Source organism: Podarcis muralis, chromosome 15 (genome assembly GCF_964188315.1).
Source record: "Podarcis muralis chromosome 15, rPodMur119.hap1.1, whole genome shotgun sequence".
NCBI lineage: Eukaryota > Metazoa > Chordata > Lepidosauria > Squamata > Lacertidae > Podarcis > Podarcis muralis.
The window spans coordinates 44,223,194-44,242,182 of record NC_135669.1 but is presented as its reverse complement, the minus strand read 5'-3'; the positions used below and the strand labels follow the sequence as shown (position 1 = coordinate 44,242,182).

Sequence of the window (18,989 nt, the reverse complement as noted above, 5' to 3'; positions counted from 1 at the left end):
GCTGTTTCTCATGGCAAGTTCTGCACGGGCCTAGTGAGGTGAGGTGAGAATATTCTTGAAAACGAGAATATTCTCTGCTAGAAAATTCTCCAGAGAATATTCTCCAATTTACAAACTGTAAATTCTAATGTCAGAACCAGTTTTACAACCCACTTTTTAAAAATCTAGTAAATAGTAAGTCAAGCTGTGACATTGCCAGTGTAAGTAATGAATAATGATTTTTTAAAATCCAGTTACATTACTGGGCATTGTGTCATTCAGTTCTAAAATGTGAGCTACAGAAAACATTTTTTTAAAAAAGTTTTAAAAATGTTATTCATTTAATTTGATGAACATTTGAATTTGCAAATATTTCAACTATATGTAATAGCCTTTTTTCTATTTTGGTGTCACCTTATTCTTAGCAATTCTATACCCTTGGCCATACAGTGTGATTTTTTATTTTTTTTACACAAAGTAGCTTTAATACTTTATACACTTAAAGTACCTAGGCTTATACAATTATGTGAGGTGGCCTTGATTTAAACAGTTAACGTTTCTATATTTTTATTTAGTGCCAGTAACTGGTTTTTGCAGCGCCATTCAATGGTACAAGGTGCCATTTACCAGAGAATGACGTACTGAAATATATTATCATATAATAATACATAATACATAACATAATAATGTTAATGGCTTCTTTTATACGTATGCATATAGTTTTGTTTATCAACTATAGTAACTAATTATACCATTTTCAATTATTAAAATGATATCATTTTCAATACATGAAAATGAATATTCTCCTATTTTAAATGAAAATTCTCTAATATTCTCATTAATCGAGAATATTCTCCAAAAAATTATTCCCGAGAGTTTAACATCACTACACAGGGCTTGCACAACACTAGTGTGTCCAAGCCCGTGGTTTGGGGGTCATTTGAATCATGCCAAGGTTACAAATTTAAGCTGGTCTCAAGGACAGTTTTCCTTTTTTGCCAAAATGGTCCAAAGGAAATGGATCCAAGAAACAGCAGCTCTGTGATAGGAACTACCTAACAAATCAATTTCCTGGATTATCAGGAGGTGGCGGGAGAAGGAAAGGAACCATGACAGCAAATCAGTGCTCAGATCTGCTGCAGGGTGAATGTGCCTCAAATGTGGCAGCTTTAAAATATTAACAAAATGCCCCACAACTACCATAATGGAGTGGATCGCTGGGGAAAAGTTCTGGGGGTTACAGGCCTCAGTGTATATGAAATAAATCCTTTCTAGCTGAGTTTGGACATCGTAGGTCCCTATACATGTTCCCAGAATAGATATGATGTCTCCCATTCATTACTTTTATCATTAAGACCAAAGCGCCCCTGAACCGGGGAAGACGTGTGAGTAAAGGCACCGTTGACCAGAGGCAAAAGACCACCCATCACAATGCTGTCCCTTTCACAGTTAAAGGAGGGGGGTTTTTTTGGAAGGGGGCTATTAGTTTAACAGCAAAAAGTGTTTGGATAAAGGGGCTTAACCTCTCTGCCTGAAATCAGTTGCTCCAGAGGCTTTTCACCATTCCTCGTTGGGAAGAGTGAGGGGGCTGCTTCAGGCAGCAGATGGGCATAAGAACATAAGAAGAGCCCTGCAGGATCAGGCCCATGGCCCATCTAGAACAGCATCCTGTTTTCACAGGGGCCAACCAGTTTCTAGTAGGAAACCCACAAGCAGAACTCTGGGTGCAAGAACACTCTTCCCTCCTGCAGCTGGTATTCAGAAGCACGGAAGTGACAGAAGGGCATTGGAAGGGAGAACAGTGTTCGTTCCCCCTGAGGTGGAGAACGATACGCAGGAAGACACCTTATACTGAGTGAGACAACTGGTCCATCTGGTTCAGTATTGTCTACACTGACCGGTAGACTCTTCAAGGTTTCAGGCAGAGCGCCTGTCCCATTCCTGGAGTTCCCCAGAATTGAACCTGGGACCCGCAAAGCATATGCTCTACTGCTGAGCCCTTCCCCAAATGTTATCGCCCTGTGGCCTGTCCAGCTTTAACCAAGGGGACGCTACCTCGCCCTTCGCCCTGCAGCAACTCAACTTAGAGGGAGGGGAGCCCTCGGAAGATGGGGGTCTTCGGGAGTCACGAGGAGTCACGAGGAGCCACTCGATACAGGAGCATGTGGGAAAGCAGCACAGTCACATCTAGCTGGGCCCTGACACAAAGCCGCCTGCCCCCCTCCCCCAGCGATGAGGGTGCTCCCCTCCTTACCTCTGCGTGTCAGAGATGCACCACCAGGCCCAGGCCCAGCCCCCGTAGACATACTGCTTCTCGTCCGACCCGCAGCAACCACCTGCAGAGGAAGCAGAGAGAGCAGTTGGGAACGGGCGCTTTATTTCGTCTATTAAGGATGCCCACAGTTCCAAAGGAGAGGCATTTCCAGGGCAACCAGCAAAGTATTGAAAAGCTAAAGGCAATGGTATGACCAATATGATGGCAACGGAGCCTGGATATGTCAAACTGCTGCACACCCACTTGCCTGTTTAAACCCTGCCTCCATTTCTGTTCCCTTCCATCTGCCTGCATTTCCAGATTGTAAGCATCTCGTTTTTTGTAAATCGAAAAGGGCGTAAGGAGAGCTTGAGAGATCAGGCCAATGGACCCGCTAGTCCAGGATCCTGTCCTCACAGTGGCCCAAAGAAATGCCCCGGTGGGAAGTCCGCAAGCAGGACTTGAGCACACCAGAGCCCTCTCCCTTGCTGTTCTAAGATTCTAGTCCTCATGATCATAAATAAAGGAGTGGTTTAAATATGAAATTAGGAAGCCGCCTTTTCGGAAGCCAGTCCAATTGGTCCTTGGAAGGTGGTGGACTCTCCCTCACTGGAGGTTATTTGAACACAGGTTGGAGGGTCATCTATCAGGGATGCTTTAGCTAGGATTCCTGCATTGCAGGGGGTTGGACTAGATGACCTCTGGCGTTCCTTCCAACTCTTATGATTCTATGACACGAGCACCAGAGTTCTCTCCCCTCCTGCAGTTTCCAGCAACTGATATTCAGAAGCATCGCAGTCTCCAATTGTGGAGACAGGGCACTCATGGCTAATAGCCATCCAGCCCTCTCCCCCACGGCTCTGTCCAACCACCTTTTAAAGTCATCCAGGTTTGTGGCAAACACTGTTTTCCACAGTTGAACTACGTGCTGTGTGAAGAAGGCCTTTCTTTTCTCTGTCCTGAATCTTTCAACATTCAGTTTCATGGGATGCCCACAAGTTCCAGTCTTGTAAGGGAGAAAAGCTCTTCTCCACCTACTTCCTCTCTGCTAGGCATAATTCAATAAAATATAATTGCAAAGGAAGAGTATACACGAGTAGCCAACAGTTGCAGGGAGAAGGTCAGGCAGCCAAAGCTCAGAATGAGCTCAGGCTTGCAAGAGAGGTTGAAAATAATAACGAAAGGTTTCATCAGCTATGTCTGAAGCAAGAGGAACAACAGGCAAGCGGTAGCTTCTCTGCATGCAGAAGATGGAAAAAAGCTATTGGGTGAAGGTGGAACAGTTCAACACCTACTTTGCCCCTGTCTACACCCAAAAGGAAAGCAGTGCCCCATCTGGGGATAACGGAATAAACAATGGAAGGAGAGAGCTGCAGCCCAGGAGAGGAAAATAGGTAGTGAGGGAACACCTAGCTACTTTAAATGAATTCAAATCTCCAGGGCCTGAGGAGCTGCACCTAATGATACTAAAGGAGCGGGCAGGTATAATCTCAGAGCCCCTTTCTATAATATTTGAGAGTTCTTGGGGAATTCTCCCTGTAGATTGGAGGGGGGCAACTGTTGTCTCCATCATCCAGAGAGAGGAGCCATCCCAGTTGTAAAGGCTGGGTTCCAGGAGCCTCTGGCGCACAGATAACTAAGCAGTCGGTGTGTGACCACTTAGAAAATGGTGCAGCATGAGTTTCTCACAGACAAGTCATCCAGATAAATTTCTTTCCTTTTTTTAACTTTAAACTTCTCTGCTGGGGGATGAACAACTGCCTGCAACTGCCCTTAATTTTCTCATTGTCTCGGCAGCCATAGGAGAAACTTGCTTTCCACATTTTTTTTTTAAATTTAAAAAGCAGGTTCTCAGAACTTCAGAAATAGCCATATGCAGCTTAATGGATAAGAAACAGGAGCAGGTGGGGGCTGGCACCATAGGACACTCCCCCCTCTATCACACACACTCCCGTCCAGGCCCAGTGCAATTTCCTGCTGCAGCTGTTGCAGGAAAGATTAAATCAGGAGAGGGAGCCAAGAGATCACCTATGACCGAATTGGTGCAGAGCCATTCAGAAGCTCTCCTCCTCCTCCTCTGGCAGGCAGGCAGGGAACTGGGCCAGTTCCCATTCCTCTGCGCGTGACCCACGCCTGTGACTTTCTCAACCTCAGGGCTCTGCCAACTGTGTTTTGCAGCACACCGCCCTCAGCAGACGGCCCCCCACAGCTCAGGAAGATTTTGGAAGCAGAGGAGGAAGGAAGCATTCCGGTCCCTACCCAGCCCAGAAGGAGCTTTTATTAGGTCATTTGATTGGAAAACGAATATTGTATCCCCCCCCCCCCCGCCTTTCCACTCCTGCACTTCCGTCAAATCTCCAACTCCTTGAACGCCTTTGTGAATCAATTCTGCCCAATCGTTCAGATTGATTGCAGTCGTCTCTCAGAGGAAAACCAAAATAAAATATCTTCAGAACAAGCAAGGAAACCGACGGCAAACAGGGAACACCCTGTCCCTTCAGAGCTGTTCGGCATTAACACACCCCTCAAAAGGGAGCCCAGAATTATCCCAGAGGATTCGGCCCAGAAGCACCTGCAGGAGATGGGGAGGCACCTGGGTGCTTTAAGAGTCTGAATGCCAATAACCCACCGTGGCAACAGAAGGGGCCTGGAAGAACCAGTGGTTTCGCAGCAAGCCTGCCCACTCTCAGGGACTGCAGGATCCAGTAAAGGGGACCTAGAACTTTCCAAATCGCTGAGAAAAATCCGAAAACTCCACTGGGCCTCCAAGATGTCAGTGGCAGGGTGCCTGCGGTGCATGAGAGAGTTGCCAGTGGCATCTCCAGGAAGGAGACCCCATGTCTGAAACCCTGGAGAGCTGCTGCTAGTCAGTGTAGGCTATATTGAGCAAGAGGGACGCGTGGCCTAGCTCAAGAGTTACTCAGAAACACGAGGAATGGAGTCTTACTTTAGGGGAATGGCTTGTGCAGCTCAGCGGCAGATCACCTGCAGAAGCTCCAAAGTTCAATCCCCGGTGACATCTCCAGGCAGGGTTGGGAATGGACCCTGCCCGGAACCCTGGAGAGCCACTGCTGCCAGCCAGTGTAGACAACACTGAGGTAGGTGGGCCAAAGGTCTGACTCAAGGGAGGGCAGCTTCCTCAGTTGCTCATTAACCAGCCACTTTCCTTCAGCACCCACCACTCTGGAGCTCCCCTTGGCTGCTCATTCCCTTGCAAACCCCCCCCCCCCCTCCATTGCCAAATGCAGCCCTGCAGGCAAGAACTTCGTCTCAGAAGCAGGGGGTGGGGGCTAGTTCAGAAGGCGAAAGCAGCCAGAATTCAGGTGGACTGGTTATTCCTCCACCCCAAAGCAGAAAATCTTGCTGGGGGGGTGTAGTTGCAAATGATGATGCTATTTTGGGGAGGGGAGGGAGGTGGAGAGGAAAGGACGACTGGCACTGAGAAAGGCCGGCCAGCCACACCCGCTGCTGTTTTCCTCATTCTGCCTCAGGGAGGTCCCTGCTGGCTGTGTAATCAGATTTGCTCAGATGGAAGGAAAAGTGCAGCCAGCAGGCGAGATCCTGGGAGACAACGTTAGAAACGGAGATATGAAAGCGAGGGGCTAGATGGCACCTTAAACCGAGATTATAGGCGCAACAACGGAACGTCCAGGCGTACTTTTTAATAACAAGAATACAAAGCTGAAAATGAATGAACTGCAGCTAAAATATTTTGTTCATTTTTCACATGGTCTAGTCCTTCCCCTGCCCACCCCCCTAATATTCTTAAGAGGGTCTTTTCTCCAGTCTTCAGAGAGTAGCTGGAAGCGGGGAGGCAGAAAAAGGTCCTCCTTTCCTTCCACTCCGCAGTTTTAACCTGAAATCTTAGGTGCAGTACTGCGCCCAGAGCTCAGGAACTGCTCACGCTAATGAAATTCCCAGTCGCAAAATGCGCCTAGAATAAATAATGGGAGTTTCGAAGACTGCCGGGAGATTATGGCAAAGGAGGAGGAAAAGCATCCATGCGAGGCTTGGGGCCTGGGCTAATGATGCTCCCCTCCCCTCTACCAGGAGAGGCACCCACTGGACCAAGGGATCATCCCAGTTCCTTTGCCATTTTGGAGCACTGATGAGGCTTGGGGCAATTGGGAGGTGGAGAGAGAGAATGTCTGCTGTTTCTGTAAATTTAAAAGGACTTTGCAGCTCGCTCTCTGTTTGTTTTTTAAAGAGTAACACACAAGCACAGCAAGGTCCACATTCACAGAATGACGAATAACTTCCTTATGGAAAGACATTCTGGATTTTTTTTTAAAAAATATACCTTTAAATCTGTATTCACAGGAGAACTATGACTGCGACTGTGACTTTCACATACGATGAAACACTTGAGACCATGTACATTTTTCTTATGAGCTTATGGGGTCCTTCTTATATCCTTTTGTATTGTTTTGTTTTGCAACTCTCTGTTTCCCTTATCCACTTTATAGGTATTTGTACACATTTTCCTGTATTACAAAACTGTACTAATATATATACATATGTGTGTGTGTGTGTGTGTGTGTGTGTGTGTGTGTGTACTTTGTGATATATCTAATATACAGTATTGCGATGTTTAGCTGGTCAGGTATCGCCCAGCCCTAGGCCTTATTACAAAATGCAACTTTGAAAACTCTTCTCAAACAGGGTGACAGTAAAGGCTTAGTTGTAAACCTACTCATATTAAATTGGCACGGTGGTGGAATCTGGGGCTACACAAGAGAGGAGGGGGGTGACCCGCTTGTGATCTTCCAGAGGTACCTGAACAGCTGCTGGAAAGAACAAAGCAAACTCGCTTGATGCAGCAGCAAGACAGTTTCACCTCCTGGGTTGAAAATACTTACTTCTCCTAATTACATGCAGCTCGACATGTAAAGGAAGCAGAGCAGGGCTTGGAGAGGACAGTTCCCGCCACTGAGCTCTCCCAAACAAGGGTTTGGGGGGGGGGGGGGAGAAGGGAATCAGAGCAAAACAGAGGCTGCTCCTCCCTCTCTGCTGCTAAGTCTTGGCAAAAGGAATCCTGATTCCCGAAAAGATAGCAGCTGTTGGAAAGGAGCCCACCTCTCTCCAGAGAAAGGCTGTTGCACAACGGCCTGTCCTTCCTTACAGGCTAACGGGAATTTTTGCAACAGGCAGCCTGCACAGACGCAAAGTGGGTCACGGGTTCATCCACCTAATCTCATTTAGACGGAGAAATAAGACAGGCAGTGCTCATGCCGCATCTCTGGGCAACTGCAGGCTGGTGTGCCAGTTTAAGGGCTAGCCAGCAATTTTGGCAAACAGTCCCCTAAGCCACCAGCAGAGGTACAACCCACACCTCAACAAAAGCAGCAAAGCAAACACAGATTGTTTGCTTGGGAGTTAAAATAGAACAAGGCAGCACGAACAGTCCAGCTGCCAGGTTATCATGGACTTGTCTCAGGGGCTCGACATTCCCTGCAAACATCGGAAAATGCTGGACGTACACACACTCTCTCTCTCCACTGCAAGACTTCACGCCACAGGTGGGCTGCAGATTAGTAAGGGGGCCTCAGTTTAAACCTAGTCCAGCCTGCCACAAAAACTTGCTGGGGAAGCCATTCCCTGTCACGGAAGGAAGCAATTATTCCATCCTAATAGGTTAGTTAGGGACGTGGGTGGCGCTGTGGGTTAAACCACAGAGCCTAGGACTTGCCGATCAGAAGGTCGGCGGTTCGAATCCCCGCGATGGGGTGAGCTCCCATTGCTCAGTCCCTGCTCCTGCCAACCTAGCAGTTCGAAAGCACATCAAAGTGCAAGTAGATAAATAGGTACTGCTCTGGCAGGAAGGCAAATGGCGTTTCCGTGCACTGCTCTGGTTCGCCAGAAGCGGCTTAGTCATGCTGGCCACATGAACCGGAAGCTGTCTGCGGACAAACGCCGGCTCCCTCGGCCTATAGAGCGAGATGAGCGCCGCAACCCCAGAGTCGGTCAGGGGTCCCTTTACCTTTAATAGGTTAGTTAGTACCTTGTCAGCGCTGGGTGAATGCAACTCTCACCCTGATTATGATGCTTTGGGGTAGGATTTAAACAAGCAAAAATCCTCCAGAAATCTTTCCCCGGTAACAGTTCTCCTGGCGCCACTTGCTAGTTAGGTGTGAGTTTTTTATATTCATTGGTTATACCACTGGATTTCTTGAGGAAGAGGTGCTGGGGCCCAGCCCTGGCCGGAAGAGACACGGGGCCTTATCCAAGATACGGAGGGCCAGGATGTGGTTACTCAAATCAGAGGCATGTTGATGACTTCATGTCCTCATTGCAGAGAGAGGGCAGGGTGGGATGACTCTGGCACTGGAAGAAGGTTCAGGGTTTTCGATTTGATTAAGTCTTCTGCTCACAAGGCTCCAGGCCTCCTGACACGCACAGGAACACAGCCTGCATTCATCTGCTGCTGGACACGGACCAATCCTGCAGTGCTAAGAACGCTTCCCATTTCAAAAAGTGCCCAGAAAGCAGATGGGAAATGCTGTCCAGTAACACCATAGACCCTTGGACCACCCTTTTCTCCTATCGAGGGCAGGCTGGCAACACAACCTGCCTGCCTGCCACAAGACTGGGGGAGGAGGAGGGGGAAATCCAGGACTGATCCCGCCTCTTGAGGGCTGGTAGCATGCAGACAACGCAAATGTATGCTGGTAGGCCTGTACAAATTCACACAAGATAACTGGGGTCAGCCTTGTTACTCCTACGCTGGAAAATAGCAGGTAATAATAATAATTTAAACAAACACTAATTTTATTATCTAGCCGGGTTTCCCAACCAACCTGGGCAGCTTCCAGCACATATAAAAAGATAACAAAATGTCAAACATTGAAAACGTCCTGATACAGGGCTGCCTTCAGATGTCTTCTAAAAGTTGTGTAGTTCTTTAGCTCCTCTGCATTTGACTGGAGGGCATTCCACAGGGTAGATGCCACTACCAAGAAGCCCCTCTGCCTGGTTCCCTGCAACTTCACTTCTTGCAGGGAGGGAACTGTTAGAAGGCCCTTGGAGTTGGACCTCAGTGTCCAGGCTGAATGATGAGGGTGGAGACGCTCCTTCAGGTGTAATGAAATTTAAGAGGAGTGCAATTATAAAGCATCAAATTAAAGAGGTATTTGTACAGCCTAAGGTTTTATGTTCCATGTGAAAGAGGCTACTAGTGGGAAGTGGGTGCACTGTGTGCATATGTGAAATGAGGGAAGCCTCTGGGACATGAACTCACAGAGCAGCTACTCGACTCTCAGTCCCCACGTCTACAATTTGGGAGAATTGTACTGCTCTACATTACAGAGCTGTTGGGAGAATTACAAGGACTACATACATGTGGTTTGAGTGCTCTGGAACATGGTATATAAAATGCTAAAAGCTAATGCTGGTGTATTTCCATCCCACACTGTTCCCGTCCGAAGTCTAGGCAGGGGTGGGGTTCTCCCTGCCTATCAGAACTTCCAAGCAGGCAAGGAAGGACAGTAGCTCAACAGCAGAGCACCTGCTTTGCCTGGAGAAGGTCCTGGGTTCAATCCCCTGATTCTCCAGTTAAAAACATACCAGGGAGCAGAGAGAGTGGAAGATCCGCAGTTGCCCAAGACCCTGGAAGAGCTGCTGCCAGTCAGAGTAGACAACACTAGGCAGAGGATTAGTGGCTTGACTCAGTAGGCAGATCCTCATCTGCAGAGGCTGGATGGCCATCTGCCAGGGATTCTTTAGCTCTGATTCCTGCATTGCAAGGGGTTGGACTAGATGACCCTCGGGGTCCCTTCCAACTCTACAATTCTGTGATTCCGTGTCTGTAACAGGATTAACCTGCACAGCCAAGGTTCATGGAAGACACACTCTGCCCATGTTCATGTTATATTCCATATTTTCTTTCCAGACCACTCGAAGCCATTTCCTTCCCAAACAGAGAAAAGCAGGAGGGTGTGGTGGTTATTAAGAGCGCTATGTTTTCCCCAGAATGATTTTCCATCTACTGCAGTAGCTTTGGCTACACTGAGACAGTAATAAAAGGGAGAATAGAGGCTCTCAAGGGAGGTGAAGGCTCCATTCACCAACACACACACACCCTGACCGCTTTTACGAGCTGAACTGGCCTCTTCCAATTGTAATCACAGCAGCTCACACCTTCTTTTTCCTGAAAATAACTTACTGGGCTACAAATCACGTATTTTGCCTTGGAAGTGTGTTCCTGTAAAGCTCAGATACTTGGCAGAGAACACATTCAGAGGCACCCCCACCCTATTCACTGTAATATCATACCAAACCGCGGTTATGGAAAATGGTAAGTGGGTTGCAGGATCCTCATGAATCAGGAAGAAAACATTTCAGGAGATGCACAAATACAATCAATCTAAGTTGCATTTTCATACAACTGTTTCCCATCAAGCAAAAGCACCTGCCCACTTTAATATGCCTCAGATGAAAACAGGAAGCATTCAGCACCATTTTCTTAAGAGAAGTTCAAATCACTGAGAAATGGATCCCTAACTAATTTTGCAGTTTGTGTCAGGAGCGGATGGGAGCTTACCTGAATGCAAACCAGCTAATGCTCAGTCCAAGCGCTATAGATCCCATGGGACACATTTGTCACTGTTGTGATTATTATTCATAAACAAAAACCCAAGACCTTATGGCAAGCTCCGTGCTGTACAAGGTGGGTTGTGTGTGTGATATTATTAATACTAATGCTAATTTCAAATTTCTAAAGAACTGTACACTTTTTTTAAGACAGAGACCAAGTGGCAGGGAAAATATGTGTGCATGTTTTCCAGAGACACAGGCTGTGTTCATTTTTGTTGCAGCAAAACCAACAAATAATCTTATGCCATAATAAGAGTTGTTGGTCTTTAAGGTGCCACAAACAAGACTTTTGTGTAGGTTGTGGGTTGTTTTTCTTCTTCTCCATATTAGGCGGTATATAAATGCCACAAATGGTGTCTCCCTGTGTTAAAGGAGATCTCTGCATACTTTTGTGTTTATGTACATGAGTATATATTTATGGGAGGGTGTACAAGAGAGAAATATTTTTGTATATGTAAATAACACTCTTTCTGTGGCTGCATACATAGAATATATACGATATAAATAAATGTGCACAGGAGAGATGTGATATACCTATATGTGCATGATATATATGTCTGTGAATGTGTGCAATATGTGTAAGAGAGATATCAGTGTGTGTCTGTAAGATGTGTGTGCAGGCGTAAGAGAGAGCTCTGTGTGTATGGGCGCTATGTCGTTTGCATAAGCAATCTCTGCGTGTGTTCTGTAGGTGGGTGCACAAGAGAAATCTCTGTGTAAACGCGTGCTGTGCCGTTGGCGCGAGAGAGATCCGTGTGTGCCGTCTACCCACCCGTGTGCAGGCGTGGGGGGGGGGGGAATCTACGTATGCGTGCCTGCGCCTTTGTACATGCTGTGCCGTTTGTGTAACAGGGAGATCTCCCGTGTGGCCGGGATGGATGCGCGTGTGTGCTCGTGCAAAAGAAATCTCTGCATACCTGCCCGCTCCCGTGTCAGAGAGCGCTGTGTGCATGCAGGCATACACGTGTGTGTGTGTGTGTGTGTCCTACATGTGTCCCCACAGAGGGGAGGGATAAAGCCCCCCCTCCCAGGCCTCACCCAATTCAAGGAGGAAGGAGGAAGAAGAAGAGGGCGAGGCAGACGACGAGCTGCGGAGGGAGGGGGGGGGGGCTCAGCGTCCCTTCCCCCCCCTTGAGGAAAACAAGCCCCCCCCCTCACGCTCCCCCCCCCCCTCGGTCTCCTTACCTGACACGACGAGGGCCTCGTTGGGCCCCACCGTGTGGCAGTTGCCCATGGCGACTCGACCCAGACAACGCCAAGCAGCAGCCCGCCCCCGCCCACCGACCACCACCACCACCACGGCGCAGGCGCACTGCGCTCCGCCCGATTAACGGGTCGGGGGGGGGGAATCTTCGGGAGGAGCGGCACCGCCTCCTTCCTCGGCTCCTCCCCCGCCGCTGAAGGCTCCGCCCACAGGAAGCGCGTCCGAGGCGGGGGGGGGAGAGGGAGAGCGTGGGCGGGAAAAGGAAAGAGCGGGAAAGGGGAGCAGAGGGAGGGAGGAGGAAGAGGGAGAAGCCGCCTCCGTCTCCTCCGCCTTCGCCTCAGGCCGCCATTTTGGGCGGAGGAGGAAAGTGTGAGGGGAGAACAAGAAAGGGGTAAAATAAAGCGCACCCCTCCCATCTTCCCCAGAACACGCGCCCTTTGTGAACACGCGTCGCGTTGTTGGGTTTTCGTTGTGTGTTTTCGCGTTTTCACACGGGATTTTCCTGCAGAGAAGGGCAGTGTATAAATAAACAAAACCCCAGAACTCGAAAAAAAAAATTACTATCCAGACGGGGCACAATAAATAAAAATATAATTTATTATTGTTGTTGTTTTTATTAACACACCACACCCTCCAGGTCTCAGGTGGGGTACAATCAATCAATTAATGATGGTAAATATTCTTGTTGATTCTTGTTTAGTAGCCCTTCACCCCAAGGTCCCAGGGTTGGGTACATTTAAACTATAATATAAAAACAGTTTTAAAATCAGCTTGCCATTGCAGAAGCAAGGCAGGTCCTAACATCCTACATCTGAATGGTCCTCCTTGTCTTTTAAGGGCATCTTCCCATTTGTCTCCCCTCCTTGCATATATTTATTCTGTGATTAGCAACAGTTTTTCTGCCTCGGTTTTTGCAAAAGACCATCCTTAAGACCCCCCCTCAGCCCAACATAGATGGCCCCTCAGCCACTCCAGTCTTGCCCAGCTGGCCTCAAAATTACAGCGGCTACATTATGCTTTTCCCCTGTAGCCTTTTTAATCCATGGGTAGGAATAATTGTTGCACCCGAGCAGAGACAAAAGGAGCCAAAAGACACCAAGGGGTTAATCCAGAGAAAGAGCGTTTTATTCTGCCATCCGGGGGGCAGAGGCACCTGTGTGATTCAGTTCACATTTTACAAGCAGGTTTTATCCTTTTTTCAAACCCCTTTTTTCCTCTCCCCTTCACAGATTCTTACATAGAAATGTTGCTTTTCGTTCTCTGGCTCTGCTCCCGGAAGTATGTTGCAAGTCAATGTACCAGGACAAGGTTATTTGGATCTGGGAAGCGAAAAGCTTTTCTGTTCTCAGCTATGGGTTTGTTACAGCATTTTTGTCACAGAGAGGACTACTTAGCTCATGCTTTTTGTCTTAGAGGAATATGCAGTTTTAAAAATGCGTACGCCGAGGCCTGGCTGGGGGGGGGGGATTCACAAACAGTTTTTAGGGCTTTCTGGGGTAACCCTAACTGTACCCCTTCACCCCCACTTGCTAAGAAACGCGTATTTTAATGTGGCAGCTCCTACAATTTGGACTCCAGCCGCCTTTGCTCTTTTTTTAAAGTCTCTGCTAAAGACATTTCTGTCTGGGGAAGCCTATCCAGGCATACAAACAAGCTGCCATCTGTTTCAATTTTTACTAATATTGTTTTAGGTTCTAAAAAAGATTTCACTGATAATTTTGCTGTTTTTTTCTGGTGGTTTAGTCAGGTGGCATATAAACACTGTGGGGAGTGAAATAATATATGTGCCTAAATCAGTGTTATTTCCCCTTTAGAACCCTGCCATGTGAGGCCACAATTTGACTTTAAATTTTTCCTCGATTTCATGGATGGTTCTGCACAGGCACCCGTTCTATGGAGGTGAGCCCTCTTTGAAAAACACCGCAGCCTAGTTTGCCAGCCCCACCATCCTCTCGCTGACTTCCCAAAGTTTCTTGGCCACGGCGTCATCCCGGGCATGTGGCTTGGGGTCATGCAGCCTGCAATCGGCAAAATAGCGCCCACTGTACTTCTCAATGCCTTCCTCAGTGGCACAGTAGATGGACGTCTGAGCTCCATTGGTCGTGTCTCGGAAGAAGAGCCGGCAGATGGGGAGGAAAAGAGGCTTCAGCCAAACAGAAATGTGACGGAATAATTCAGTGTTAACAAGCCCTGAAAGCAGAAAGATAGGAAAGCATCAGTTGCCAGAACTGGATAGAATAAGAAGAGAGCCCAGCTGATGGACCAGACTTCAAAGGGGGTCCATCTAATTTAGTATCCACTTTTCCACTGTGGCCAACCAGATGCCCCTTTTTGCAGAACAGAACAGTCAACTGTCAGGAAAAATGGGAGCTGGAGTCTAATAACATCTAGAGGACCAATGGAAGCTGGTCCATTAGGGCAAACTCAGTCTGCTTCTCAGACAGTCCCCATCTGCCACCCTTCCTACTTACAACCAGCCCAGGGAGTGATCCTGCCCATCAGCTTCCTTCTCTTCCACAGTCTCAGTGTTGCCCCTTGTAAATCTCTGCAGGGATAAGGATGAGGATGGGGACAGAACTAGGAAGAGTTGGCTCCACCTGCAATTGACTCTGTCTCCACCCTTCACTGGTTCTGGCTCTGTCTATTATTGGGCTCCCTGCTTTCTACCCCTCCAGTCCCCCAAGGGCACCAGACACCACTATAGAGGGTTGCAGGTTGAGGAGCTGAGCTGGACCTGCCACCCACCTGGATGGACCGCGTAGCAGGTAACGTTCGTCCCTTCCAGTCGATTGGCGAGCTCCCGGGTGTACAATATATTGGCCAGTTTGCTGTTGCAGTACGATTGGAACCCTGCCAAGTGCCCTTCCACTGGCTTGTGGATGTTCTGAAAGTCAATCTTCCCCGTTTGATGTGCTTTGGAAGCCACCACCACCACACGGCTGGGCGCACACTGCTTCATCCGCTCCAGGAGGAGGTGAGTCAGAAGGAAATGACTCAAGTGATTCACCTGGAACACCAAATTGAAGCCATCCTCGCTTCGGCTTCCAGACCCGACACCTGCCGGAACACGAAGCGGGATTAAACAGGTGCAACGTGGAGGCAGGCTTTTTCACTGGTGGCGCCAGCCCTGTTGAAATATGAGAGGCCCCCATCACTATCATCTGCTGTCTCTTGAAGACACACCTGTTTAGGCAAGCATAGTCCATATTGTTCTATCCCAGGGGCCAGCAGACCTTTTCAGCAGGGGGCTGGTCCATTGTCCCTCAGACCTTTGAGGGGCCACACTATCTTTTGAAAAATATAGAGATGCATTTTAGATAAAAGGACACAGCATTCTATGCAAGAGCACCAGGCAGGCCCCACAAAAACCCCAGAGATGCATTTTAAATAAAAGGACACATTCTACTGGGGTAAGCCACGCCCCCCATGACTCTCCCCTCCCTTCTCCACAACACCGGATGAGCCCGGTGGCTGCTTACCTGTGTCTTGCGAGCGGCAGGGACTGGCGGTGGCGGGACGATGAGCAGTGCGCGAAAGGGCTCTGGAGAGGGGCTGGCAGCAACAAAGCCCAGCCCACTTCCTCTCAGTCTCCAGAGTTTCAGGCAGGGGACATTCCCAGTCCTACCTGGGGATGCCATTGGAGACTAAAAGCTTTGGATCTTCTGCATGCAAAGCAGCTGTGCCCCTTCCCCAAATCTCACCTGCATTGTTGATGAGAATGTCAAGGCGGGGCTCAGAGCTCAAGAAAGCCGCTGCAAAAGCCCTCACTGACTTGAAGCTGGCCAAGTCCAAGCTCATGAAGAGAACGTCATTGTTCCCACTTTCCTGCCAACATTAATGGGGGGGGGGGGAATATGGTGGGGAACAGCATAAAGAATAAGCAATAAAACTACATTCCTAAAACAAATGCAAAATACATAAATCAGTGGATTTATGTAGATCAATGGCGCTTGTTCACCACCCCACCCTACCCCACAAAAAACACAGGCGAGGAGGTGTGTTTAAAGTACGCACCTACTACACCTATTCCAGGGAATGGCGCATGGTGGGAAAACATCCTCCAAGCACCCCCACCCCAATTTCATAATACCACTAGGGCAGACTTTTCTAACCTGGTGCCCTTCCATATCCACTGGACTACAACTCCCATCAGCCCCAGACAGCTATGTGATGCTGAGGCTGATGGGAGACTAGGTCCAAAACATCTGGAGAGTGTCAGGTTGCTGAATTCTTCTAGAAAGCTAGACCTCCCTCCTGCCAAAGAAGGAAAGGTCAGCTGTTCAGAATTCATTGGAACTCCCTGCTGACTGGTATCAGGCAGGTGCCTTCACTGTACTCTTTTCAGTGCCTGCTAAAAACACTATTGTGTAGACGAGCCTGCCTGGAGGTCAGGAAAGTTGATGTGAGTTCCCCCAGTCTACTCTGATTTATTTATATTTTAAAGTTTTACATTGTTACATTTTTCTTGCTAATAATTTTATTGATTTAGTTTTATGTAAACAGCTTTGAGGGTGTTTGGCTTTTTTAACAATCAAGTGGGGTATAAATTTTATGAAGTGAATATATTAGGCCACGTTTTTACAGTGAAATTGCTTTGAGAAGTGATTTTAAAATGGAATCATAAAGGCTGCCCTTTCGAAGGAGGCGGGTGGCCGGCGCTCACCCTCCTGATGTCATAGACGGCAGATTCTCCTCGCCCTCTGTCGCGGCAAGCCAGGATGACGCGGGCTCCCCTCCGGGCCAGATCCAGAGCCGTTGCCTTTCCAATCCCAGTGTTTCCACCTGGAAAAGTTCAAGGGGAAAATATAGTTTGCTGGGGGTCTTGGCGGACCGCAGAACGATTTTTCTGGCAATAGTAATGAGCTGTGATAGATGCTGTATGGTTTTAACCGCATTTTCACTACATCCTTTATTTCTTACAGGTTGCGTTATAATTTGATTTCCAGAGAGTTTGTGGTCAGAGGCAGTACATGCTTCTTAATGTCTGTTGCTGGAAACAGCGGGAGAGGGGAGTAGTGGTTGTGCTCAGGGATCTGCTTGCTGGACTAATTGGGTCCCTGGTCTGATCCAGCTGAAGGCTCTTCTTAAGAGAACTCAGAATGCAATACAATACATACCAATATTGGATGCTATGGATGTGCTGTCTCTCATCTTCCACTACTACAAACCCTCAGACATGTCACACACCACCTGAATAAAGCTCTGGATGGCAGAAATGACCGGCAGAATCCGAGACCAGGGAGAAGAGTCGGTGGAAGAAGATTGGAAGAAATTTAAAGACTACTTACAGAAATATTGTAAAATCAATGAATGTTAGAATGATGTTGGAAGAAAAGTTATGTGGTTTTTAGCTATAATGCTATAAGGAGTATGAAAAAATTATTAATATAAATTATTAATAGACAAAAATCTAATGTTACATTATTTTAAGATTAAAGATTAGGATAAGTAAAGAGGGGAAGGATTTGCTGAACTAACAAATTAAATTGGAATACAAAAAGGGAGGTGTGAGGAGGTCCGGGAATCAAGCAAATGAAAGAATGTGATGGAATGATGGAATTGTTTTTTATTTGTATTTTTTCTTTTTTCATTTTGTAAAACCTTAATAAATATTTTTTTAAAAAAATATGAATAAAGCTCTGGAGCCCTCTGCCAGATGCACTTGGACTACAATTCCCAGCATTCCCAATGCTGAGGAACCATGAGGGGTGGGTGGGCTGGAGTGCAGGCACACCTGGGGGAAGGTCACCGGTGCAACCCTCTAATAGGTTTGCTGAGAAACACGCCCCATTGGCGCTCCAGGGAGCTTCCTCCTAAGTCAGCCTGCGCAGGATCGCAGCCGGGGAGATGCGCTCAGTCTCCTCTGAAGTTTTTTTCGCTGGGATCCCGAAGCAGGAAACCCCGGAGCGGGAGCTCCCGCAGACCCTCTTCGGACGCTCTAACCACTGCACCCCGCTGCCCCCCCCCCCGCCTTCCGGGGGCGATTCTCACCCGTGATCAGCACCGTCTTGCCCCGCAGGCTGGTCTCGTTCTTGCACGTGGCCCCTTTGATGCAGTTGTAATAGAGCAAGGCGTAGAGGCCCAGCGCCACCGCCAGACCCGCCAGCGCCTCCGCGGCGGCCATCGCGCGCTGCTTGCGCCCGGAGCGCAAAAGGGAGGAGGAGGAGGGGGCGCCAGCAGCAGCCTAGGCGCGCATCTTGCGCCCGCGATCGCCGGCTGCTCGCACTGCTGGTCGGAGGAAGAGGCGGACGCCGCTGCTCCTGCTCCTCCTCGGGAGACAGATTCCCAGCAGCCAGACGCGCCCCGGATCCTTCCTCTTTCTCCCGCGGACCCGTGCGCAAGGCTGCGCGCCTGCCGCCCCTTGCGCTCCAAGCCGTGCCAAGAACGCTTGCAGAGATGCGCGTCACGGTCAGAGGTATCCCGGACCGTGGGGGGGGGGGGGGGTCAGAGCTCCGCCCCATAGCAAAGTCCGCGTCCCTGGCCCCGCCCCGCCAGGAGGGTCCAAAGATGCAGGCCGGTCGCCTTGATCCGTCGCTGTCCTTCGTTACGCGCACGCAGCGGCGTAGCATGGGTTGTCAGCACCCGGGGCAAGGCTAGTAATTTGCGCCCCCTAACCCGGGCCAAGGCAAGTAATTTGCGCCCCCTAACCCAGGGCAAGGCAAGTAATTTGTGCCCCCTAACCCGGGCCAAGGCAAGTAATTTGCGCCCCCTAACCCGGGCCAAGGCAAGTAATTTGCGCCCCCTAACCCGGGCCAAGGGACGCGGGTGGCGCTGTGGGTTAAAGCCTCAGCGCCTAGGACTTGCCGATCGAAAGGTCGGCGGTTCGAATCCCCGCAGCAGGGTGCGCTCCCGTCGTTCGGTCCCAGCGCCTGCCAACCTAGCAGTTCAAAAGCACTCCCGGGTGCAAGTAGATAAATAGGGACCGCTTACTAGCGGGAAGGTAAACGGCGTTCCGTGTGC

At 48.8% G+C, this 18,989-nt stretch overlaps 2 protein-coding genes across 4 annotated transcripts in view; both read right to left on the bottom strand.

Moving 5' to 3' along the window:
• FLOT2 (flotillin 2) overlaps positions 1–12,156 on the bottom strand; it is a 27,619-nt gene extending 15,463 nt beyond the window's left edge. Inside the window, exons 1-3 of one of the 2 annotated variants that reach the window (XM_077919830.1) lie at positions 12,011–12,156; positions 2,234–2,315; position 1,886 (exon numbers count right to left, since the gene is read on the bottom strand). In XM_077919830.1, coding sequence (XP_077775956.1) covers position 1,886; positions 2,234–2,315; positions 12,011–12,059 — 132 coding nt within the window. In that variant the 5' untranslated portion in view covers positions 12,060–12,156. The remainder of the gene's footprint in view (positions 1–1,885; positions 1,887–2,233; positions 2,316–12,010) is intronic. The other variant, XM_028707287.2, reaches the window with a different exon arrangement.
• A 1,733-nt stretch (positions 12,157–13,889) lies between these two features.
• LOC114585050 (dehydrogenase/reductase SDR family member 13) lies at positions 13,890–18,463 on the bottom strand. 2 transcript variants are annotated; one of them, XM_028707290.2, is made up of 6 exons: positions 18,021–18,158; positions 17,147–17,231; positions 16,693–16,811; positions 15,731–15,854; positions 14,775–15,086; positions 13,890–14,219 (listed from the first exon to the last, which is right to left on the bottom strand). In XM_028707290.2, the coding sequence occupies exons 2-6, from the start codon at positions 17,178–17,180 to the stop codon at positions 13,957–13,959; spliced, it is 852 nt and encodes a 283-aa protein (XP_028563123.2). In that variant the 5' UTR covers positions 17,181–17,231; positions 18,021–18,158; the 3' UTR covers positions 13,890–13,956. The 2 variants fall into 2 exon arrangements, with proteins under 2 accessions (XP_028563123.2, XP_028563122.2); XM_028707289.2 differs by lacking the exon at positions 17,147–17,231 and having other exon boundaries at positions 18,021–18,463.
• Positions 18,464–18,989: the final 526 nt, after the last annotated feature.

Coding starts and splice junctions, on each gene's coding strand:
- LOC114585050 (XM_028707289.2), bottom strand. CDS start 18,153: ATGGCCGCCGCGGAGGCGCTGGCGGGTCTGGCGGTGGCGCTGGGCCTC. Junction 15,855..16,692: donor CCGTCTATGACATCAGGAGG/GTGAGCGCCGGC, acceptor TAATGTTGGCAG/GAAAGTGGGAACAATGACGT. Junction 15,087..15,730: donor CATTCTCATCAACAATGCAG/GTGAGATTTGGG, acceptor GTGTTCCGGCAG/GTGTCGGGTCTGGAAGCCGA.